The 27,055-nt window shown below is 40.5% G+C and overlaps 1 protein-coding gene across 1 annotated transcript in view; it reads left to right on the plus strand.

Annotated features, from left to right (window-relative positions):
* LOC138737370 (protein lin-28 homolog B-like) overlaps positions 1-4,209 on the plus strand; it is a 317,579-nt gene extending 313,370 nt beyond the window's left edge. The window contains exon 6 of the mRNA XM_069888116.1: positions 3,840-4,209. Within this exon, the coding sequence (XP_069744217.1) occupies positions 3,840-4,209 (370 nt within the window). The remainder of the gene's footprint in view (positions 1-3,839) is intronic.
* Positions 4,210-27,055: the final 22,846 nt, after the last annotated feature.

Consider the following 27,055-nt stretch of genomic DNA (forward strand, 5'->3'; position numbering starts at 1 on the left):
AGCAATGACAAACAACAAGGAAAGGCTTAAAATAATATTTAATTTTCACTAAAAATATGCTGGCCCACTGTGGCCGATCACCAAGTCCTCTCAACCGCTACCACCAATCCCCAACATGTCCCCACCGCTGCCGTTAATCCCTGGGGAGGCTTCCCCGGCCAGTGGAACACTCACTGGCGAGTTGGTGGGCTCCTGTCTCCCTGGTTACCGGAGATTCTGATGCCCAAGTCCCGACTCCAAATCCTCCCCTAGGCCTACCACACACGCACACCAGGGAGTCTGGTGTGTGTGTGCGCAATAGTAGGCCAAGGGAAGGGTTTGGAGTCAGCGTCAGGAGTTCCAATGTGCTGAGGAGGGAGGGAGGGAAGGGGAGGGGATGGATTCGCCACTGAGCCCAAGGTACCTCTCCTGCCCAGGAGGCCACTCTCCTTGAATATGCCGGGACAAGTGATTCTATTGACTGCTTACGGCTGGGAGACAGCAGCACGCAGTTTGAGTGGGAGAGTTGGAGGGAAAAGCAAATAGGGGAAGGTAAAGATGAAATGGAAAGAGAGAGGGAAGGTATTTACCTGAAACAAGGACAATTGTCATTCTAATTTCATGTTGGGTGAATTTTTTTTTCAACCTGTGAGGTTAGTTTGGCTCTGAAAAAAAATCGGATAAATGAGGATTTCTGATTTGTTTTGGATGTCCTCAATTATCTTTTTTAAAAAATTTTGGATAAATGAGGATTTTGGAGAATCTGATTTTGGATAATCATATTGTATTTGTGCTTTTGAAAAATGATCAGCAATTTAATTCATTTATAAATATAGGTTGCCTAAAACATTTAAATTTGTTATTTCAGTTTGGTTTTCTTTATATTGCTGATAAAGAAAACCATTTAAATGGGACATCGTGATTTGTCAAATGCTGTCAAGGGCAGTGCTGGGAGCAGGGCATAATGTTACATTGTTTGGACATGTAGTCCGCACTTGTGGCCAGGCCTGATCAAAGGATGGGTGTGGAACTGAGGAATTAAAACCATTGGGAATGATGCAGCCACAGATGATTAGTGCAGCCTCAGGGGCTGACAAGTGGTAAGATCGCATCTCTGCCACTACTACAATCCAGTCCAGTGTGTCTCCCACACCATCACCAGGGCAACTAGCCTAAAGCATATTTAACAAGGATTTTTGTTCAGGAATTAGATGATATAGGGGGTAAGTATTTTAGGAGGGATTTTTTTTCACCCAAAGAGTGGTTGAAATCTGGAACACGCTGCCCAAAAGAGTGATGGAACTGGAGACCCTCACAATATGGAACAAGTACAGTAAAACCCCTGGTATCCAGAATTCAAGCAACTGGCAGTCTCAAGCAACCAGGGAAAAAAATGGAAGGAAATAAATGTTAAAAATTAAAATAATAAAGAATAAAATATTTGTAAAGATACGTATGTTTAAAATTGTAAAAGTAAATGTTCTCTGAAATAACGCATAAATCTTCAGTGAAGATGGGAACAAATATTCAGCCAGCTGAGTGCCCTGGTCATGCTTTGCTCGGAGCAGCTGTTTGAATAAAGTTGTGAGAAATAGCAATGGCATCGCCCAAGATGAAGAACTGGTTGACACCACTCGCCATTGGGGTGATTCTCTTAAAGTGTCTCCTTATCCTTGCTGAGTAAAAATTGCCCCAGACAGGGGCTTTATCTGTAAACTTGGGGGAGGGAGGGTTAATTATCTATAATGTTATTGTTTATCTTTTGGGCAGTTCTTTAGAGGGGGAGGAACCTGCAGGTGCAGCAACAGTTAAATGTTTTCAAAGAATGTGACTGAAGATAAAGTAAAATGTTTTAAAGTTTATATATTCATGTAAGTGAAGTTTGTTCTGTGTAAGTACAGTATAGTAATTTTGTCTTTTAAACTGCTTATTCTTAATGCAGGTGTATTAGTTAGGCTTTCTTTCTTTGGCTTGGCTTCGCGGACGAAGATTTATGGAGGGGGTAAAAAGTCCACGTCAGCTGCAGGCTCGTTTGTGGCTGACCAGTCCGATGCGGGACAGGCAGACACGATTGCAGTGGTTGCAAGGGAAAATTGGTTGGTTGGGGTTGGGTGTTGGGTTTTTCCTCCTTTGCCTTTTGTCAGTGAGGTGGGCTCTGCGGTCTTCTTCAAAGGAGGCTGCTGCCCGCCAAACTGTGAGGCGCCAAGATGCACGGTTTGAGGCGTTATCAGCCCACTGGCGGTGGTCAATGTGGCAGGCACCAAGAGATTTCTTTAGGCAGTCCTTGTACCTTTTCTTTGGTGCACCTCTGTCACGGTGGCCAGTGGAGAGCTCGCCATATAATACGATCTTGGGAAGGCGATGGTCCTCCATTCTGGAGACGTGACCCATCCAGCGCAGCTGGATCTTCAGCAGCGTGGACTCGATGCTGTCGACCTCTGCCATCTCGAGTACCTCGACGTTAGGGGTGTGAGCGCTCCAATGGATGTTGAGGATGGAGCGGAGACAACGCTGGTGGAAGCGTTCTAGGAGCCGTAGGTGGTGCCGGTAGAGGACCCATGATTCGGAGCCGAACAGGAGTGTGGGTATGACAACGGCTCTGTATACGCTTATCTTTGTGAGGTTTTTCAGTTGGTTGTTTTTCCAGACTCTTTTGTGTAGTCTTCCAAAGGCGCTATTTGCCTTGGCGAGTCTGTTGTCTATCTCATTGTCGATCCTTGCATCTGATGAAATGGTGCAGCCGAGATAGGTAAACTGGTTGACCGTTTTGAGTTTTGTGTGCCCGATGGAGATGTGGGGGGGCTGGTAGTCATGGTGGGGAGCTGGCTGATGGAGGACCTCAGTTTTCTTCAGGCTGACTTCCAGGCCAAACATTTTGGCACACATTCAAGCTCACACCAAGACACAAGAGAAACTTGTCCGTGAACTACTCTTTGCAGATGATGCCGCTTTAGTTGCCCATTCAGAGCCAGCTCTTCAGTGCTTGACGTCCTGCTTTGCGGATTAGTTAGGCATTATATGTGTAAGTCTCAAGAAACCAGAAAATACACTTATCTGGCATCTACCAATCCCCATAGGTGCCAGATACCAGGGGTTTTATGTATTGAGAAAAGCACTTGGATCACTGAGGTATAGAAGCCAACAGTCCCGGTGCTGTTAATGGGATTAGAGTAGATGGGTTCTTGATGTTCGGCATGGACATAGTGGACTGAAGGCAATGTTTTTTTTTTAATTTTAATTTTTTTAAAATTTAGTACAGCACTGTAACAGGCCATTTAGGCCCATGAGTCCATGCCACCCAATTAACCTACACCCCCAGTACATTTAGAATGGTGGGAAGAAACCGGAGCCCCCAGGGAAAACCCACGCAGACACAGTGAGAGCGTGCAAACTCCTTACAGACAGCGCGGGGTTCGAACCCCAGGTCCAATCACTGGCCCTGTAAAGGGATTGCACTAATCACTACACCACCCGTACCACATCAGAGAGAATTCACCTTCTCCCACAGTACAGAATGAAGTAATAAAGCCAACCGTTCCACATCGTGTGGATCCATCATTTTATTACTTCGTTCCATATTGTGGGAGGAGTAATCTCTCTGAGTCAAAATGTCAGATGTTTGCAGCAATAATTGTTTTTAATGAAATTACAATTAATCCAACACTGCAGTATTTATATGCACTGATATTTTTCCCAATTTTATCATGACCGGGGCTTTAAAAACACTTGTGGATTCCTTGATCAGTTTTGCAATAGATAAAGAAGCAATAATTTTATATTTTGTCATCACACAGTGGATTGATGTGCCTATTGGTATAATGGCAGCTGTTGTCATACACTTTTGTTTTGTTTTAATGCAGGTGTTACAACTGTGGAGGCCTTGATCACCATGCGAAGGAATGTAGCCTCCCTCCTCAACCAAAGAAGTGCCATTTCTGTCAGAGCATCATGCATATGGTGGCCAACTGCCCCCTCAAAACTGTTCCACCGCAGTCCCTTATTCCTCAGGGAAAATACGAAGCAGATCCCCAACCTTCCACTTCCTCGCATGCTGCTTGCCCTCGGGAGGTGGGAGGGGCCCAAGGCTACCCAGCCCTGGCTCATCTTCAGGAGGAAAAGCCTGAGACTGAGAACTCTGGCAAGTCATCTCACGAGGCTTCTGCCTGCCCTGAAGAAGCGTGCAGAAAAGGGTCTTCTAACCAGAAAAGGAAGAAAACAGAAAGCAAGTGATGACATTGGAAGTTTTATTAAAAGAAAACCACACAAATAGGATTTCAAACTACCTCATGCTTGCAGAAGTAAAGGGGAAATAATTTCACACGCATTGCTGCTCCTTTCCTTGGGGAAGAAGGATCTGATGAATCAACTGAGACTTTGAACTGGTTAATTCAATCCATGCAAAGTATTATCCTTGGATTCAATTTATGCACGTCCAATGTGCTCGACTTTTTCCGAAATATGCAGAAACCTCCATGAAGCACCCAGTGGAACATGGCCTGTGTTGCAGTCTCAATTTGCCACGTTTCACTTCCTTGACTTTTCTAAGCTTTTTTATATATATACATGATCAACCGGAGCTTTCCAGCGAAGGATCCAATCCAATTCAGTGGGTAGCTGAAGCAATGCCGTTAATACACGTTGAATACCAAAGGAAATCTAGATGAGGATGCTACCAGAGCTAGGGTACCAAGGATATCAGCAAGTATCTGGGTAGATGTCTGCTGGTTATATATAATTAATAATACACGGCAGTGTCTTACTTTTGTAGGCAACACCGCTGTTGAGGTATAAGGTTAATGTTGGGGAGGCGAATCTACAGATAATGTGAATGTGTTTGTGAGTTTGTGTTGCAAGTACTTTTTGGTTTTTGTTAACTGTGTCTTAAACTCGAATCTGTGAACACTGTAGTATACTTTCATATAAATATTATATATATATATCTATGTACAGATATATATAGCTCTACATATAAAAAGAGATAAAAAAAATAGAGTCCTGAAGATTTGAATGTCATGCCATTTCTGCTGATGCTCTGCAGTAAACACCTTGGCAGCAGTTAGTATTGTTTCCATGCCCAGCTATAAGAGATACTGTATTATTTTTTGTAGAGGGGAAAAAAAATCACCTAATGTCTGATGATTCCAGCATCGGTAAGTCGGTTCATCCACAGTAAATTCAGTCATTTGGAATTTCAGTAGATATCAGCCTCCACAAAGTTGGCACTTAACTGGGAAATAATAGTAACCCAAGTGTCATGCGTTGTTTAGTTGGTTATCTCAGGTAGCCAGGTACTCTGATTTATAATGAGTACTTTCAAGTGAGGTTTAGCTGTTCTTTAATCTTGACATTATATACCCCTCTCTGCTGACCAAAGACAATGCATTCTCCTGTGGCATTTATCAATGAAACCCCACTTAGCACTGGTTTTGGAGCATTCCTTGAGAATGTAAAACTAATGGTTAATGGTGCGGTCACTGCTTTTTATCAATGAAATGGGAGGAGCTCAGAAATCTTAGCAAAGACCTTGCTTCTGCGGAAATCACTGAATTCCTTTTTAAGTACGGTCCATGATCATCTGAAATGGAATCATTAAGAGGGTAAGCAGGAAAGATTCCATCTTTAATTTTACTGGGAATGGGGGGGATAATCACACAGAAATCCGATTTGAAAAATCTCATACATGAAATTTCGTGAAGCATTAACCTTGAATGCGCATTGAATCCCAAGTTGCAACCTTTTGGCTACGTAAAATCTGGTTTTAGATACTTTAATTATGATAAGATGTATGGCATTTTGCATAGGCATAATCGCAATATTGACCTCTGGTAGAAGAAAATTTGACTGATCAGATGCTCTTGCAAAGTCGCAATATTGATCATGACTTAGATTCCGATTGAATATGTTGTTTTATCGTGGTTACTTCAGTTAAGTAATCTTCCCTTCTTTTTAATCATATACTTCATCCTCCCCGAAAGTGAAAAGTTTGTACTGCATTTTGAAGAATTATCAGAGATCAGCTGGTCTTCATGTTGGAGATAGCAGAAAGCTGCTTACTGAGACCATCTCTCAGAATGTTAGGATAAAGCACTTCCAAAATATGGTGGATGCTGAGGAAGCTCTTAAGAGGCAACGTTTAAAGCTAAGGAATTAATTCAGGTAGCATTAGCTGAGATGGCTACTGTAATTCCCCACAGACAGAAAACGCTCCTCTCCCTGGATATAGAAGCACTGTTTAATTATTAACCCTTTCCAAAGTGGATTTCCCACCCCCCCCCCCCACCCCTTCTCTTGTTTACACATAATGCGAGCTTTTGATCCTGATTTTGAATTGTGCCTGTCATTACCAACAGACAGAGGGTTTAATGTGGGGTTTCCCTTGATCCTCTCCTTTACAATGCAGGACGAAGCCAGGGCAGCACGGTTGGAGTAGCAGTTATCACAATTCCTTTACTCTGCCGGCGATCAGGACTGGGGTTCGAATCCCGCGCCGTCTGTAAGGTGTTTGTATGTTCTCCCTGTATCTGCGTGGGTTATCCCCAGGAGGCTCCGGGTTCCTTCTACTGTTCAAAACGTACTGGAGGTACGTAGGTTAATTGGGTGTAAATTGGGCAGCGCGGACTCAAGGGCCGAAATGGCCCATTACCATGCTGTATGACTCAATTTTTAAAAATAATAATTTAACGAGGTTTTATTTCCAAGGGCGAGTGCTTCATCCTTAAAAGGAAAAGGTTTCTCGCTGTTTCAAATGTTGCTCATTGGAATCACCGTGATTGAGTCACAGAAACTGAGGGCATTAGAAATTCAATGATTTCACTGAGCAAGTTCAATCTTTTGTGTTGAAGGGAACAAACAAAATAGTATGCATGGTCCTTAACAGTCCTTCTTTAGTCATGTTGAATATACTAAGGGCTTAGTTTAAAAAGTCACTTTTCACTTCCCACTATTAATCAAGCAACTAATTTCATTAGATGTACTTCTGTGGAAAAAGGGCAAGAATGTGCAACAAACTGAGGTCAGGAACTAATGTGACCTTGGCATCTCGTTATAGTTAATGGGATTGGGATGGAGGTCGGGCCTTTGAACTACTATTTAGATGGCATTTCCACATATCCCAAGTGATGTTGCCAAGAATATCTTTGTAAATTGCACAGTGATATATATGACCGAATGTAGTAGTGTATCACTTAAAACATGGCTAGAGTTACTGTTCCAGTTCCCAACATTAAAATGGCTCAGCAGGATCACATTACATCACTGAACCTGCAATTTGCGTTAGGTCAAAAAGAAGGAGAAAGCCATAACCGGGCTTTCAGAGCAAATGGGAGTTTTGAATGGCAGCTGCCAGCAGTGAGGTCACGTACATTTATGTGATTATATATTTCCCATAGGGAGAGTTCTTGTACAAATTCAGGGGGAAGAGAGGCCATTCAGCTGAACCTTTCAAGAATACCCCCAGAGGCATCAGTTCATGTGAAAGCTGATACTGCAGGCGACTTCAAAGTGGATGTATATTGGTCCGACTGGAATCTGGTAGACATTAGCTGGACAATGCAAGTATGATAAATTAAGTGTGGCTAACATTTTTGTTCTTCAACACGAGGAATAGATTGTGGGTTTCCATGTCCCGGGCACTGGGAACGATACTGCTGCTCAGTGTGTATATTACAGACAAGCGTAAACTGCCTGAATGTGATGAGATGTAGCCTGTTTAAATCCAACAGAGAGTGTTTGGAGCTGAAGTATTCAGGCTGAACTGAAGCTGCCTCGATGTTGTACACAGCAAACCTTCCCATAATCTGAAACCTGACGATATTGAATGTGTTGTACCTATCGAGAAATGTGCGCTTACATAATGTAAGAATTGTTTCCTTATTTAAGAGTGTATAGACAAATCAGAGTGGCATTGCTTAATCTACATATAGAGGTCTTTTTTTTAATTTAAAGAAAAGAGATTAGGCAAGAAACAACAAGGAGAATGCAAACTGCAAGTCACTTTGACATGCTAAACCAAAGTTTCTTGACCTTATTGAATGAAGAAAGCATGAATATTTCCTTAGTTGGACATTCCCTGCTTACAATGGAAAGTTCAGAGCTGAGATCAGAAAAAATGTCATGACCCGGCCCCAGCTTTTTGGGTGCAATTTGAAGAACGTTGCCAAGCACATGAAGCCTTTCACTGCAGGTTCCGTTGTGCACCACCCTGAACTCTGAAGAGCACAGACCAAACATATCTGAGAGACAAAAGATGGGTTTTGTATTTTTGTATATTGTAATGTTATGATCATTCTTACTCCAAAGTGTATCTCAGGAGAAAGAACTTTACTCAGGGAATATACCAAGTAGGTTTAGTTTTATTTGCAGATTAAGTACTAATGACATATTCAAAAGTACTCTGAACAAACCAAATAGTTTTAGAACTTGGTATTGATATCTGTATTTACATACTGTTGTTAGTAACTACCTCTGAGCTTTACATAGTCTTACATTTCTGATAATCAAATTTATGACATCTTTTTTGTATTTGTTATTTTTGTATAAAAATATAATAAAAGGTAGAGTTGTTTTATTGTTACTGAATCCTCATGTACCCATCATAATCCAGTTTTAAGTTTGTTGTCAGGTTGGTACATGATGGTATGGTATGTCTGATTCGGTAAAAACAGACCTGCTTTTATTTTCCTGTTTACAGCAAAAGGCTACCTCATCCCTTTTTCTGTGTCATTCTCTACCCTTTTGTTGCCTTGTCTTGAAATCAGTTGTCAATCACACTTTCAACAAATCATTTCTTGTGACTGGGGCAAAGGCACAAAAGGTACTATCGGATTCTATTCACAGGCATTTATTAATTTATCAGGATATTAATTTACTTTTTTTTAAATGGTAGAGTTCTTTTTAAGGGCAAAGATTATTTTGTTCCAGTATAATTCACAAGAGGCTAAGCATTTTATGAGCGTAATGAAAATGTCATGATTGAGAGAGAATGTAACTTTATTCTGTGTGATGGCACATTAATTCAGGAGGCAAAGTTCCCAGCAACGATCAGTTGCCTAATGTAGAAATCTATTTTCCTCTGTCTTAAAGAATTGATGATTGCTAGAAAGTCCTAGAAATAATGACATTAATTGGCATTTACAAAAGATTATCAACCTTTTTGTATTGATGTTAATTTGACTGCCCTTTTAAGAGAGCAACAGAAATGGCTTCATCCTAAAATTTATGAGTGGTCTAAGCTGACCGCTTTTTTGAAAACAGAGCTCTCTTTGCCCCATGTCATCCTCTTTCAATCACAAGTGGGGCTTCAAACATTTTCAGTAATGGGGTGATTTCAATTGCTAATAAAGGGAAGATCTGTCCAAACTCAGAAGTTCAAACTTTTAATTGATTCCAGCCATCCCAAAAGGAAATCCAGCAATTTTAGTTGTGTCCATCACCCAAATATTAAGGAGTTCTTGTAAGGAGGAAATGTCATTTTGTGCTTTTGAATTTCCTGGGTGTTTTTTTTTTGCCTTAATGGTACTCTCAACAACCTATTCTAAACCAGGAACCACTAAAAAAAAAGGAATCTGGGACATTTGGAGGATGAAATAAATTCTCTCTCAAATCTTTGAATTGTCTTTGAATACAGATCGTGGACTGAAAGATTGCACGTCTTTGCCAGTCCAGAAAGCAAAAATAACTACTCATTACTCATCTTCCTCAAGTCATTTTTATTTCTTTTAAAGTGTTGCTTGTATAAGAACAATCAAGAATTTGAAGTCATCCCTTGTAAAATTAACTCGTTCTACCTCTCAACATTCTTTCTTCTTTTAGCAGTGTTAATTTGCCAATATTATGGTGAACTGCACACGAGTCTGTATTTCGAATTATGGCAATTAATGTACTGAAACTTTACTTTCACCATAAAACCAAAGTAAACTTTTTTTTAATTTTTAAATCTCATCTGATTATTGCTTTAAATTATCTATTCACAGTTTTTGAAGATATACATTGGCTGCCATTTTTGATTTTTCATTATACATTGTTTACAATATTCTACGGTTGTGTTATTTGATTGTTGGTATTTAAGAACATTGGGTATCCATACCACTACAACCGCAGGTATGGTTCATACCTGTTTGAGGTCAACCATTGCTGTCTAAATATTGGATTGTACCACTGATTGTCTTGTTTTGCATAACCTAGTTTTATTTCAATACTTAATTCAGAACGGATGTCTTTTTTTAATTAGTTTTGTGAAATATAGGTCTTACAGCCTGGAAATTATTTTACTTGACTCAAAAGAGAATAAATGTATAAGTAACATTTAATAAATGATTCCATTCCTTTAACACTGAAGTGTTGTTGTCTTTTGTCATTAAAAGTCAGATTCTTTTAAGTTGGTAATGAACGTCGTTGGTCTTTTGACTTAAAGTAAACTGCCTCCAAGGATTTAGCAATCTCTGAAAGTTGGACTTCTGTCTCTCCAGAATCAAGCATCAGATCATGGGGATCTCTGGCACTAAGTCGATAACTAGACGTACAGCACGGTAACAGGCCCTTTCAGCCCCCGAGCACATGCCACCCAATTTCACCCCAAAACCCCATTGACCTGCAATCCCGGTACATTTTTGAATGGTGGAAAGAAAACTGAAGCACCTGGTGGAAGTCCACTCAAACAAGGAGAGAACATACCCAATCACAGTTTTTTATTAAACTCTCCTCAGAAGCAGGAAATCAAACGTTCAATAAAGTATTTTAGCAATTGCAAAAGAAATTGAAAGTTTTAGAAAACTTAAATAACACACCTAGCAAAAATAATTGTAAATTCTGTGAAATAGGCCTCAATATTACAATCTACACAAAATCTACAACATTGTCAAAAGCTCATGCAAAAAGTATAGCATATTAGAGGGAGAACTTGTAAGTATTTTGAGAACCATATCCAAATCAGGAATTTGCTTCATTAAGTAAGCTCTGTATGGGGTGGGTGGGAAGTCACATACCCATTTCTTTTAGAACTCCTGAGGAAGCATTCTATTTCAGACAAATCCCACATGGAGTCAGTGAAAATTGAACAGTATTACACATTAAAAAAAAACCTCGAGAACTTTAGCTGGCAGAGAGAAAAGAGTAGGATATAGATCACGATTGGGGGAGGTAGGTTGCATATGAACACCATAGTCAGGGAGGTTCAGATATGGAGATTGTGAGAGTCAGGGTATCAAGTGTAAGCTTGAGACATCATGTGTCTTGAGTTGGTGAGGTATAGAGATGTCAGCCACATCTGGGGGTAGTGGGAGAAATAATGGGCCTAAGATCAAAAGAGGGGTATGGGTTGGGCCAAAGAATTACAATTATGGAGTGAGGATTCCAAGTCACAGGTAGTCTGGGGTTGTGGGGAGGGGGATCACAAGGGTGTAGTGGATGGTGGGGAGCAGGGAGCAGTGAGAGTTACTCAAGAACAGTCTACCTGAGACAAGTTTGGACAATGGTCACAAGTTGAACACAAAACATTTGATTTTTCAATAGACTGTTTTATGGACTCAGATTGGTATAACACAGTATAGGCCCTTCAGTCCACTATGTTGTACTGACCTATATAACTTATTCTACAGTAATTTAATCCTTCCCTACCTCACAACCTATAAACCCTCTATTTTTCTTACATCCATGTGCCTATTGTACCAGCCTCCACACCAAACCTGCCAATGGATTCCAGGCACCCACCAATCGGTGTTAAGAAAAACATAACTCTTGAGACTTCTCCAAAACTTTCATCCACTCACCTTGAACAAATATCCTCTAGTAATTGCTATTATCACCTCTGGAAAAAGGTGCTTGCTGTCCACCCTATCTACGCCTCTCATAATCTTATACATCTCTACTAAATCACCTGTCGTCCTTCATAGCTCCAAAGCAAAATGGCCTACCTCTGCTAACCATGCTTCATATGACATGTTCTCTAATCCAGGCAACATCATGGTAAATCACCTCTGCACCCTCTCTAAAGCATTTATATCCTTCTTGTAATGAGGTGACCAGATCTAAACACAATACTCCAAGTGGGGTCTCACTGGAGTTTTAACCAAACTCGCTTCTCATTAACTCGTACCTGAAGTAGCCTTCAGTTGTCTTGTTCAAACTGCCTTCAGCCTGAGTTACAGAGAGAACTCTGGATAGGCTAGGACTTTGGAGCACAGGATGCTTAGGGGGTGGTCTTTTATAAGTTTGCAAAATCATGAGGGAATAAGAGATAAGATGAATAATCATAGTCTTTTTTTTGTCCAGGATAAGATTGTCGAAAACCAGAGAGCACAGATTTGTGGTGAGAGGGCACAGTTTTTAGAGGGACCCGATGGGCAACTTTTTTCCCCGCACATTGGGTTGCCCGTATATAGAAAAATCTGCCGGAAGATGTAAAGGCAGGTCCAATTACAACATTTAAAAGACATTTGGAAAGGTACATGAATAACAATGGTTTAGAGTTATGGGCCAAATGCAAACATCAGAGATGAGCTCAGAAAGGCAACATTGAGTCATAGAATGGCAGAAATAGGCCCTTGAACCCAAGTTGCCCCCCTACACTTGTCCCACCTGCTTCCATTTGGCCCATATTCCCCCGAAAGCTATCCCATCCATGTATTCCCTCCAAATTTTTCTTAAATGCCACAACAGTATCTGCCTCATCTACCTCCTTTGGCAGCTTGTTCCAGACTCTCAACACTGTCTGTATTTTTAAAAAACCCTCAGGTTCCTATAAATCTTTTCTGGCTCACCTTGAATGTTTTTTTTCCCTGGTTACTGATTCTCGTATTCTGGGCAAAAGACTATGCGTTCATCTGATCTATTCCTCTCACACTTTTATACTTCTATGAGATCAACTCTCATCCTCCTGCACTCTTAAGGAATGAACCCTAGCGCTAGATAAATTAACAGAATGGTACAAACAAGGTGGTTTGCAGCTACCAAACTTTAAAAATTATTATAGAGCAGTACAATTAAGGTATCTATGAGATTTTTATCAAACAAGAGAAAAACCAGATTGGACTAAGATAGAGCTAGATAAAATAGGGGAGAAGGTGGGATGAAAAGCTGGCGCAATAGAGAAGTTCACCAGTACTGCACCATTTACTCAATATATGGAAGAAGATTCACGTAGAAAGGAAAAAAACAAATTACCAACTATCAAAATTTTTATTGACGCTAAAACAACTAATCCCTTTCACAATAGATAACCTTTCCTTTAGAGAATGGGAGAGAAAAAGAATTAAAAGAATAGAAAATTGTTTTTTTTTGGGAAATAATTTATTATCATTTGAACAAATGAAGTACAAATATGGAATAACTCATGGTACAATGTTTGCATACCACCAACTGAAAACCTACTTAAAGGACAAATTGGGAAACAGACTGAGATTACCAGAAGGAAGCAGCTTTGAATATGTGATTACAGACACAATGATAATAAAAAGATTTATAATGATATGTACATCAAGCTGCAAGAGAAGGAAAATGATAAAATAAGCTATAAACCCAAACAAAAGTTGGAACAAGATCTAAACATAAAGATAAAAAATGAAATATGGGAAAAGTTACGCTCCGGATCTATGAAGAATATAATAAACATGAGGTTACGCATGATACGATATAATTGGTTACACAGGCTATACACCATGCCCCAAAAGTTAAATAAATGGGACCCAACAGTATCAGACAGATGTTTTCGCTCTAAGGAGGAAACAGGAACAACAGTACATGCGATTTGGGCATGTAAGAAAGTGGAAAAGTTTTGGGAAGATCTAAATCAGGTATTAAATAAAATCACAAAAAGCAACAGACCAAAAAATCCAGAGATCTTTCTTCTAAGTAATATAAGAAGTAAAGAACTTGGACTCGATTTGGATGAAACACAAAAAAGATTTATTATGATAGCCTTAGCTGTAGCAAAAAAATGTATAATGTCAACTTGGAAATCAGAAGAGAGCCTGAGAGTATAGCAATGGAAATGAATAAATGTATTCCATTGGAAAAAATAACATATAATTTAAAAAATAAAGTCACATTATTTGAACAAATTTGGGAACCGTACATGGAACACAACAGAGAGGGCCTACCGTGGACCTCCACCCCCTAAAATGTAAAAGTAGATGATACAATTTTCTTGTTTATTTTTATTGTGTGATGACATTGGTTAATGGGTTTATTGTATCGTATATGTTGAACGTTTAGTGGGTGGGGAGGGGGGTGGGAAGGAGGGAGGGAAGGGAGGGGGGAAAAAAGCAGAGAAAATGCCACTGGGTATATTCAAGAGGAAAATGTTTGTGTGAAATGGTTCATAGCGTGAAAAATAAAAAAAAATGAAAAAAAGGAATGAACCCCAATCCTGCATGGATGAGTTGGGCCAAAAGCCCCCGCTGTAAAGTTGTTTGAGGCGCAAGCTATTGACAGGTCTTGTCTGTGAAAATGCATTCTTGAAACACCACGAGTGGTGGATATTCAGTAGTTTGACATGGTATGTCCACGGAGTCAATGAGTCCCTATCTACGGATAAGGAGCAACTAAATGGGTGAGATGTTGTTCACCAGATAGCATAACCCAAACACGACAAACCCAATCATCTTTGGCAAATGGCACCTTGGCGGCATGGTTAGGGTAGCAGTTAGCACAGTGACTCAAGTACGAATCTGCCACTGTCTTGAAGGAGTTTGTACATTCTCCCCATAACTGCATCTTTCTTTGGGTGCTCTGGCTTCCACCCACATTCCAAAGATGTTTAAGGTAGTAGGTTGATTGGCGTGCGTGTAAATGGAAGGCACAGGCTCGTGGGCCAGAAGGACTGCTACTGTGCACCAAGTCTATAAATATTATGTAGCATCTGTGGAGAGAGGGAAACAATGAGTTAGCAATGTGATTCCAATGACTCTTCACCAGAATTTGTTCTCATATGAATCATTTTGCACTGTGCATAAAAAGCTCCATCTTGCAAACAAATGTTTAGACCCCATTATTTTCGTCAATCCATTGGCTTCTGCAGAATGAAGAAGACAACAAGGCAGCACTCCAGTGGAAAAAAAATATCTTGACAGCATCTTAAAGATCTGTATGTGCAAACTCCAGACACCGAAGCCTGTTTCATTGTGTTATGGAGAACAGTGGGAGATATGAAATTATCGCCATCATAAAATCATGGTCCTATTTGGCTTTTGAATCTTTTCCTGCTAAAATAATTTGAATACTGATTACAATGCTATGAAAAATCCCCCATCTTATTTTGCGTCTAGAAAGTTATATTCCTAACAATTGATGGACCCAATGGGGATATGGCACAAAGCATGAATAGGCTCTGATAATGGACTCTCAAATGAAAAGAAAATCTATGAAATCCAACTGCAGGGAATCCAAACCATGAAAAATTGCTAAATCTACATATAATTAACACCTGTGGAGTAAAGGAGAGCACAAATAGATCCATTCCTCTCTCCCATCAACATCTCAACATGCTCACCAATGAAATTGTTCCCCACGCATTACTCTCGCCATTAATGCTTTTGCATGCTCCAGTCTTTGGCCGTTCGATCCATTATCTGGGATGGAGTGTGAAGAAAGAATTTTCCCCTCCATTCACTTCACTCTTGGAATCATCCACTTGTGCCCTTTGTCATGTGGACCAATGTCCATGCTTGATCATTAATTTGCTACAGCCTTATCCATACCCTTCATTAGTTTGTGATGGTCTATCATAGCTACTGTGGTGACCTGATCCAGAGTGAGCAAAACTGCGCTGCAACTCTGCACAGACCTACCATCAATGGAAGAGTTTTTATTGGTATGAAGTGTGAAGGGAAAAATGTTCAGTGATATGCTGAATCTGTCCCTAACACCTTTGCTGTCACCTTAAGCAAACAACAGCTTGCTCCTTCCCCTAATTCTTGTGTGCTTTATGTTTTCTATTCTCTTGTCGTTCATACAAGGCAATCTGCTGAAAGAGGAATGTGATTGACACATACTGTTGTTTTATACTGATCATTCCTACAGTATGGGAACCCAAGCAATTCCTATTGAATGTGCTGCAGTCTCAAGTAAGTGTCATTTTTTTAAAATATATTTAAAACAGAAGTGCTTGTTATTTTGTAATTAGATCAGAAGGTACAGTGAGATCAATTTCCTTGTGCTAAATAAATCAGGAAGTTGTCAGTGCAGGAAGTTCCAAGGCCTTTCAAAGGTCTGGGGTTTCAAGTTAAAAACTCAGGTTTGACTTCCAAACTGTTCAGTCCCTCTATACATCTTGTCCACCCTAACATGTCACATAATAAATTACAGCACACTCACGCTTTAATTCATTTGAAAGTCACCTGGGTTCAAGCCACCTCCGAATCAGTCATGTTAAAAGATCTGCTGCCCCAGTGAAATTCAAAGTTAATGAATAAAGATGCAACAATTATGTAAAGATTTGCATCAAAACTCTGTCAGTTTATCAAGATTTCAGGCCCCAAAACAGGCTGAAAGATTATGTTGCTGACAGGTACTTCCTGTAGGAAACAGGGTTGTTGAAATATGGACAAGTCAGTGCTCTGTATTCCTGACTCCAGCTTTCCTGGAGTGAATTTCTTTCAAGCAAATTAATCCCATATAACAAAGCTAGTTACTTCTCTCACAGTAAAGGTCTTGAGAACCTAACTACTTTGTAGATTAAAATAAAACAAAAACATACTGATTGCAACTTCTTTCGATATTTTGATTTTAGATTTTATTGTGCTTTCAAGAATATCAGGTGACACATTCATTTTGACCACCTGCTCGTCTCAGCGTAATTGATGTAGTGAAATGACCATGTTATCAAATGTTGGCAATCCTATGAAGAAAGTTTATTTCCACGGGGATAAAACGTTTTAAGGCTTTGCTTTCTTCTCACAGACTTTGCATTTAAAAGAATGGCAAGGCCATCAACCGTTATTAAAGAGTAAATTGGACAGCAAATTCCAACTCGCACACATGCAGAATTAAACACTGAAATCAGGAAGTTGTTGACTCATTTGACCCTTGAGAAGCAGCCCCATAATAGGATTTCAATCAGAGTCTTTGCTTTGAAACACATGGTTCAATGTAACCATCCTGAATTTACCTGGTAAATCTGTCAGAAGCCAAGACATTTCCATTCCATCCTGACTAACTTTTTAAAGTATCAAGGTTTAATTACTGCTAAGCAAATACAAATTAATACATATAGATGATTCATTTATAAATAAAAGAGGAAGTGAGAGAGCAAGGAAGAGAGAGAGAGAAATAAATGCTTGAAATGTGGTTGAACTTCAACTCCTCTTTTCAATCTAGCAGTGCCAACTTTTCACCCCCTTATCAAATATCAATTGACTTCTGCCTTAAAAAATATTCAGACTCTGCATCCACCAGCCTTTGTGGAAAAGAGCCTTGAAGACTCCTGACCGTTGGTGAGAAAAAAAAGTAATTATATCACCTTTGTCTTAACTGGGAAGCCTTTTTAAAAAAAAAACAGTGAACCCCAATTCAAGATTCTCCCACCAGCGGAAACTTCCCCTCCATAATCGACCCTGTCAGGTCCTTTCAGGTTGTTTAAGTTACAATGAAGTCCCCTCTCACTCTCTTACACTCTACCAGATACAAAGCGATCCTTTCCTCTCAAGACAACTGCCCATTCCAGGTATTAGACAAGCATACTTTCCCAGAACAGCTTTCAATATATTTACATCCTCTTTAAAATAAAACACTCAATACTTCAGTATCAGAATTTATTGTCACGAAATTCATCATTTTGCAGCAGCATTAAATGCACATTACAGGTGCAAAAATTGTTATAAACGACATTTCCGTAAATGCACTAAATAAATAAATAAATTGGTGCGAAAGAAGAGAAAAAGTTGAGGTCTGTCTTACATTGTCCATTCAGAAATCTGATGGCGGGGTGGGGGGGGGGGGGGGAGAAGCTGTTTTTGTGCCATTGATTGTTTGTCTTCAGGCTCCTGTACCTCCTTGATGGTAGCAGTGAGAAGAGGGGTGGTGAGGGTCCTTGATGATAGAGGTATTTCCTCAAGACACTGCCCCTTGTAGACGTCCTTCATAGAGTGAAAGATTAAATTCTGCAGAAGCTGTAGAAATACAGAAATCCTGGAGGAACTCAGCCAGCAGAGTGCTATGATGGTGCTAGCCGAGTTCACAACTCCTGTAGCGTTTTGCAATCTTTCCAACACCTTAACCAATTTAAGCACAGCCTCCCTCCCTACTTTTATATTCAATTCCTTTCACAACAAACAATGGCATTTAGCTTTTGAAGAGGGAAAAAGATTCCCTTGCAATGCAGAGTGAACATTTGCTAATATGCCTCTTTCTTATTTTTTCTGCTAAAGTAAACAACTCCTTCTTTCCCCATACTATACTCCATTTGCCAGACCTTTGCCATTTACTTAAAACCTCTTTATCTTTGGTTAGAGTCATACAGTGTCACTTATCCTGTTAACCCAGATCTCATTAGACATCAGAAAAAGGAAGTGAATTGCTGTGGAATTTAAATACCATAACCAAGAATGGGATAGCCATTTCATTGTTGTTTCATCAACTCTCTGGCATTGAAAATAAACTTCTAGTAAGTGGGGCCTCATTCTTTCAGATTTTAAATGATTGATGATGTAAAACATTTTCCATGTTAAGGCAAAGCAATGAAAGCAAGTAAAGAAAGATTCACAAGGACACTGTCACAGATGACATTGCCACCCACAACTTCAAAGAGTAGTGTGAACATCAATGGTTGGCTAGACCCTCTACACACTACTACCATCGGGAAGGAGGTGCAGGAGCCTGAGGTCGAACACGCAGTGGCACAGCAACAGATTCTTCCCCTCTGCCATCAGATTTCTGAACAATGAACCACAGACATTCCCTCACTTACTCATTTTTTGTACTAATTTATGTATTTTTAAATGTAATTTTATAGCAATATTAGCACTGTGTGATGCTGCCGGAAAGTGGAAAAATAACAAGATTGACATCTCGACTTGTGTTGCATTCAGAAAGCACCATCAACTCTACTCCATTGGTAGATTTCAAGCCTCAAAGTATACTGTGTTCAAGCTGTATTGAATTGTCATGCAATTACAACACAAGAAGCCATTTTGGTGACTAATCCTGTTTCAACTCTCTACAAGAGCAGTCTCACATTCTTTCCCCTTACCCCATGTTCCTCTAAGTTTTCCCTCAATTCTTCAAATTCCCTTTTGAAAGCCCTAATCAACTGTTTGCACCAACCCTCGCCGCATTGATTATAGTCATTCCCAGCATGACCCAGTTTACTTTTGTTTGCATTACCCTGGGAAAAAATATTGTTTTTATCCAATCCATTTGGCCATGATCTTGATCTCAATTAAAATTCAGCTGAATCTTTTTAGTTCCATGGAGAACAGTCCAATGTCTCCAGTGTAGATTTAAACATGAAATCCTTCACCACTGGAAACACTCCTGTTAATCTTTGCACCCCATCTAGGACCTTCAGACTTAGTAATTAATGCAGCAAGAAGATAATGACCATTCAGTCCATTCTTCCCATCTCAACTCTTTGAATGAGCCACCAATTGGTCTTACCCGCCTTCTTACTTCTTTTAGTATTTATCCAATTCACGCAGTGAATTCCAATCATACTCCTCTGTGCAAGAAGAATCCCTTCCTGTCCTTGTTTCGGTTAACACCAAAATGTTCAACTGATTCAACACCACGTCCTAGGGTGGCCATTCCAAAAGGAGGACATAGTCATAGTCATATGTGGATATATATACACACACATACATACAGTGTGTTTGCATTTGTTATCTTTGCAATACGATTTAAATTTGATTAAAAAATATATAATTTTTGAAACACACTGTATGTCCTTTTTGAAAATTTGGAAATGGCCTCCTTAACGTCCACACCCTTTGAATAGGGCACAAAGAGATCACATCCATGGAGAGTATGATTGCATGTCAGGTTAGGAATAGGACACAGTAGGTGAATTTCCAGTGAGACCATGCCTGATGTAATCTGCCAACTCCATTTCACCCCGATATTTTGAAACCCATAAATATCAACAAATTTTTGTTAACCAAATTTAGAATTAACAATTAAGCTAGAATCAATGACCTTTTGCAGGGCAGTTACAAAATTCTAGGTATCACACAGGGTTAAAGGGCTTGAGTATAACTGTCAGCACAGCAGTCTCCCCCATTCCATTCCCCAGGAGGCATACAAGGCCTTTCATTTACCCACCGTTCAGTTCCCCACCATAAAAAACTTTCAACAAATTCCTTTAACGGTGAATACAGCCTCAATTTATGTAATTATTCATCATAACTTAATCCTTGGCCTCATTCTGGAAAATTGACACTGCACACAGCGAGCTGCACAACAGTTTATCCAGCTGTATTCTAGTTCTACAGATCTGAAGACCAACACTTGTAAAGCCTTCTTGATCATTTTTATTTGTTTTAATTTGTGGCATTTTAAGAATGCGAGCAGGGCCATTTTGTTGAATTTCCATTGTTCTGATTTACACAGAACTCCGTCCTACCCTTTTTTAGGTTCAAAGTGGCCGACATTGAAATCTCCTTGCACAGTTTTTGGCTTTTCAATCAATCAGCATTGCTCCTAATTAATCTGGCAGGAGTAGCAAAAAAGAGGAAGCAGGCGGGAGGAGGGGGAAGGGGGAGGGGAAGAGGGAGAGTAGGGAAGGAGGGAGGAGGTGAGGGGGGGGTTTGTCTTCCCGCAGTATGCAAGAGTGACAGTTCCTCCAAAGACAGGGTTCAGGTAGGAGAGCTGGGCTGCTGCTTCATCGCCCACCATTGGTTGCTTTGGATCAAGGTCTGAATAGCAACAGATGAAGAGAATTGGAGCAAGGCAATTGACTGTGACCTTTGACTGTCAGGGGAAAAAGCTTAGCATGTTAGCATCTGGAATGCATTATGTATGGAGATTTGCAGTGAATTACTTCACCACACCGAGAAAAGGTAAGGGGGAAGTGAACTTGTCAAGCAAGGGTTCATAAAAGCCACCATTGTTTATAGGGGTGGGTGGCAAGATTTCCCCCTGATGTAGCTGTCCTTCAGCATGGTGCTGGTGAATGTTGCAATCAAGGCAGAACTAATCTTGTCCTGATATCTGGAACACCATGTGTTGTTGTAATTAACATGGTGTGTACGTCATTGCCACTCCAGAACAACACGAAGGAACCAGCTTCCTGCTGACCTAACACACACCAGATTTCTGTACAAGATCACCACAAATGAAGCTCCTCATTGGGAAGGTCCATTATTAGTGGATGCTAGCTATTTCCAGCACAAAGGACATTCAGCCCATCATACCAGTGGAAAAAGTCACCCTTCAGGTTAAACCTGCTTCTAGTTTGCATGCTTTTAATTTCCTTGGCTACTTGTCCAGGTTTATAGGATTCAAATCCCTCATTTGCCCATTACCTTCCATTTAATACCTCGAGGTATTAATGGTTTTCTTCATGCTGAATAGTGTTCTTCTAACCAGAAAGGAATGCCATATAATAACCATTTTAACGGGACAAGCATCCTTGGACGAGTTAGATGAAAATCTTAATAGAAATACATTTTCAGACAATACTAAAGGCCATTCAGCCCATCTTAATGATACTGGTGTGTATCAATCCCTTCCAATTTTTCTCCAGTCTATGTACCTATCAACTCTAATCAGATTTTGCTGCTGATGTTCCTAGGGATAATGCAGAGTTGTCAATTAAGTTAACAGACCCATACATCTTTAGGTTATGGGAGGGAACGAGACCATCCATAAGAGCCTTCTGTGGTCATAGGGAGGACGTGCAAACTCCACCCACAGAGCACCAGAGGTCAGGATTGTACCAGGTCACTGGCACTGCGCTCTTCCAAATCATAAAGAACACAAATATAATCTGTCCATGTATTTAGTTCTCAACTCTTGTTAGAAAATTTCCATTGTTGCTCAAGCCAGAGGGGTACTAATGAACAAATGAGAGTCATGTGATCAAAAAGATGTTCTCATGCTTTGCTGATGTTACAAGGATGAACAAAGATTTTTTTTAATGGTCCTTATTTCTCAGGTCGTGATGAAGCATGATGGTGTGTCCTGGACAGAACTCTAAAATGTAATCTTTTCTCTCAGACATGGACAAACCTACTGGAAATTTCCACATCAACTTTTTCAGGATTTGTAGCTTTTTTTATAAAATGTTTTCCGCTCTTATACCACGTAGTTCCTGTTTTTCTCTGTGTCTCAGTAGTGCCATCAACTGGGTGTGTAGTGTATTACATCTTAAATTCCCATTTGTACAGATCTTTTTCAACTCACAATGTTATTGCTTTGTAATAATTGTTCAGTGCAAAATTAAAATGTTATCAAAGAACAGAAAAATCTTAAATTGATGGTAGATGAGGAAGGCAGACATTCTATCCCTTTTAAATGATCTGTTCATTCATTTTCAATAAATTAACTGCAGTATTTATGACATCAGAACACATCTATCTTACCCTTTGTTCAAAGATTTTGATTGTCTTTAGTTATATTTAGCAAATTTGCACATTTTGGAAAATATTTCAGTCAGAATTTTTTTGTCATGTTACAAATAATTTGATTTTATATTAATCTGATTGATATATCATCCTGCAATATTGCCAGATGGAAAAGTCAAGCTTCAATATAAACACAAGGCAATTTTTAACAAAAGCGAAAATGGGAAATATTATGGGAATGCAATATGATGCAGTATGTAACTCCTTTAATTCATTATTACCTTATACTGGAGCACATAACACTATATATGAAAGTCCATTTAAAAACATCCATTTGTTTCAAGCAGGGTTACCCAAACCTTTTGGACCATCGACCCCTTCATGGAATCCTTGATCCCTCATAGATCCCCAGGCAGGTACATAAATAAATAAGTAGACAGACGGGCAGTTTCCATATGCATTAGTAAGGGAAACTGCATGCCATATGGTTGGTGTCCGGGCCTCTCAGCAACAACCCAAACTTTGTTATAACACCCCAATCGCCAAGTAACAAATCTGTAAATTAACCAAGGCAAGTGATTACAATAACAGTAAAAAAAAAGCCTTTGCTCCTGGTCGGGAAGATGCCAAACGGAGCTGGGTCCAAGTCTTCAGTATCAGTGACGGTCACTCCATTCTCAAAATTGGGTGCCGTGCCACTGCATCAAAGGAGTCACTTCAGGCTCCCGGCAGGAGTAGGGACCTCGGGCTCCCGGGCAGGAGCAGGGACTTTGGGTTGCCAGCTGGAGCGGGGACCTCAAGCTGCCAGCTGGAGTGAGGGCCTTGGGCTCCTGGCAGGAGTGGGGACCTTGGGTTGCCCGCTGGAGCAGGGAACTCTTTCGACCCAAAAGTTAAATTGACTGCCCTGGCACTTATCGACTTCCTTTCGGCCGCCTGGGATTTTTCGACCCCTTGGATGGTCCCATTGACCTCCTTGAATCGATATCAATCACTTTGGAGACCCTTAGTTTAAAGCAACAGTGCCAGATTCTGGTGCATGTCTCACCCATTGGAAATTGGAGCAGGCATTTTCAGGCAGCATGTGATGTCATGAACATGGAAAGGTAAAGGTTCCATGATTGTCATGTAATTCTACATTTAGAATGTAACATACATGAAATTCTTTAACTTTTGTCCACCGTAAGGCAGACATAGTCGCCAATTTGTCCAGTGCTCCTCACAGAAACCTGCAGCACCTGGTGTTCCTGGGTGGTCTCCCCTCCAAGGACTGACCCATCCTGAGCCTGCTAAACTTCCGAGATCAGACCATCTCAGGCATATCCAGGTACTGAGGATGGGTCAGTCCAGGTACTCATCTCCCCCTCTTATAGAATTGGAATAATAATATGCAACTTACAAACTTTCTTTAAAGCCCTCAGTAAAACTAAGAGCCCGGCTTGCAGCTGGGATCAGAGCGTATCCCAGTTGTAAAACTAGTCATTGATTTTTATAGTTTGGAGTTTGCCTTTGATATATTTTTAGAAGAAGCTGAATTTGTAAAATTTTTAAAAAGAATAAACTAAAAATTAAGAACAAAGAACCATAGTAAATTGCAGCACAGAAACAGACCCAGTCCATAGCCCTCCATACCCCTCCTATCCATGTACCTGTCCAAATTTTCTTAAATGATAAATTTGAACCTGCATTTATCATTTCAGCTTGCAGCTCATTGCACACTCCCATCACTCTCTGTGTGAAGAAGTTTCCCCTGACATTCCCCCTAAACTTCACCCCTTTCACCCTTACCCCATGTCCTCTGGTTTGTACATCACCTAACATCAGTGGGAAAAAGCCCACTTGCATTTACTCTGTCCACCCCCTCATAATTTTAAATACCTCAATTAAATCTCCTCTCATTCTTCTACGCTCCAGGGAATAAAGTCCTAACCTGTTGAACCTTTCCCTGTAACTCAGTTCCTGAAGTCCAGGTAACATCCTAGTAAATCTTGTTTGCATTCTTTCAACCTTATTGATAACTTTAGAGCCATCCATGAGGTCTCAATCCTGAGCTTGAACCAAGCACCGCAGGGAAATTGCACGGCACAATCCAGAGATTGCTCTGAAGCTCCAAGCTGATGGATTCAGACTTCCCTCAACATGTTTTGGATTTCTCTGATTGCCAAATATGAGGATCAGTCCAGGATTCACTTCCATTTAAAGTAAGGAGCGAGTCCTGGACTGAGCCAAGAGGCTGAGGGGTTGGTAGATTGGAGTTACAGGGAGACAGTCACATCTAGGATGAAGATAGATGGGCAACTGCCAGGTGAGGGAAAGATAATTAGGCAGCGTGCAGGTTAACCTCTGGCCATTCCCCTTAATAAAAAAAAGTATGCTGCTTTGGATACTGTTGGAGGGGATGACTACCAGGGAAAAGCCATAGCAGCCAGGTCTCTTGTAGAGTGAAAGAGATAGGTCTTTCACTGATAAAGGGAATAGACAGGAGATTTAATGGACAAGGTTGAGACTACCAGATGGTATGTTGGCTCTCAAGTGCTAGGATCAGAGACCTTTCAGCATTCTTGAGGAGGGAGGGGGGGAACAGTAAGAAGCTGTGATACACTTTAGCATCAACAGCATTATGTAGGACATTCTGAATAATGAAAATAGGGAGTTAAGAAGCTAAAAAGCAGGACATCAGGAATAGTCACCTCTGGATTACTGCCTATGTCACATGTCAGTAAGGGCAAGAATAGAATGATATGGCAGAAGAATGTGTGCCTGTAAAGTTAGTGCAGCAGGCAGGGTTTCAGGTTTGTGGCTCATTGGACTCTCCTCTGGGGAAGGCACAGTCTGTACAGAATGGATGGGTTTCACTTGGACTGGAGAGGGACCAATGACCTTCTCAGCAGGACTCTGTTACTGGTGTGGATGGGGCGAAGGTGCTCAGTGAAGCGATCTCCTAATCTGTACCCAGTCTCTCCAATGTAGAGAAGGCCACAAAGGGAACAATGGAGTTTCTCCATCTTTGTGTACTTCAACCATTTCTGTTTTACTTCTCATCTTTAAATGAGTCCCTAACTGAGTTTGTCGTTGAGGAGTCTGATGGTGGAGGGGGAGCAGCAGTTGCTGAACCTTGTGGTTCATGTCTTGTGGCACCTAGACCTCTTTCCTGATGGTAGCAGCGAGAACACAGCATGTGCTGTATGGTGTGGGGCTTTGATGATTGCTGCTGCTCTCTGACAGCAGCGTTCCCTGTAGATATTCTCGATAGTGGGGAGGGTTTTGTCAGTGATGTCCTGGGCTGTGTCCACTACATTTTGCAGGGGTATTGGTGTCCCTATACCAGACCGTGATGCAGCCAGTCAGCACACTTTCCACCACACAAATCTTCAGGGATCGGTACTCGGTCCACTGCTGTTTGTTTTATATATATATATATATATATATATATATTAACAATCTAGATGGATAGGGTGGCAATTTGGATTAGTAAACAAAGGTTGGCAGTGTTGTGGACAGTGAGGAAGATTATCAAAGCTTACAGGGTGATATAGGACAGTTAGAAGAGTGGGCTGAATGATGGCAGATGGAGTTTAATACTGATAAATGTGAGGCGTTACATTTTGGTTGGACTAATCAAAATAGGACATACACATTAAATAGTAGACAAATGAGGAGTACAGTGGAACAAAGGGATTTAGGAGTCATGGTACATAATTCTCTGAAAGTTGGATCACATGTGGATAGGGTGGTGAAGAAGGCATTTAGTATGTTGGGTCTCATAAATCAGAGTATAGAACACAGGAGTTGGTATGTTATGTTGAAATTGTATAAGGCATTGGTGAGGCCAAATTTGGAATTATGTGTGCAGTTTTGGTCGCTGAATTACAGAAAGGATATAAATGGAGAGAGTGCAGAGGTTTACAAGAATGTTGCCGGGGTTTCAGGGTTTGAGTTACAGGAAAAGGTTGAGCAGGCTTGGACTTTATTCCCTGGAGCATAGAAAGTTGAGGGCTGATTTGATAGAGGTATTCAAAATTAAAAGGGAGACAGATAGAGTTAATGTGGATAGGCTTTTTCCACTGAGAGTGGGGGAGATTCAAACAAGAGGGCATGGATTGAGAGTAAAAGGGGAAAAGTTTGGGGAAACATGAGGGGGAATTTCTTCACGCAGAGGGTGGTGGGGGTATGGAATGAACTTCCAGCAATGGTTGCAGAAGCAAGATCAATGTTAATATTCAAGGAAAGGTTGAATAGGTATACGAATGGGAGAGGTGTGGAGGGTTATGAGTCAATTGCGGGTCAGTGGGAATAGGTGGGAGAAGAGGTTCGGCATGGACTAGAAGGGCCTAACTGGCCTGTTTCTGTGCTGTAAGTGGTTATATATGGTTTTATATATTTGGTTATAATGGAGAAATTTGCCAGGGTTTCTAGTGTCATACCAAACCTCCGCAAACTCATGAGGAAGCAGAGGCGCTGATGTGCTTTCTTCACAATGCCTATAGTGTGTTTGATCCAGGAAAGATCCTCCAAGATAGTGACTCCCAAGAACTTAAGTGCTCAATCGCTCCAGCTCTGATCTCCCAATGATCACTGGATTGTGTACC

The sequence above is a fragment of the Narcine bancroftii genome, chromosome 6, assembly GCF_036971445.1.
Source record: "Narcine bancroftii isolate sNarBan1 chromosome 6, sNarBan1.hap1, whole genome shotgun sequence".
NCBI lineage: Eukaryota > Metazoa > Chordata > Chondrichthyes > Torpediniformes > Narcinidae > Narcine > Narcine bancroftii.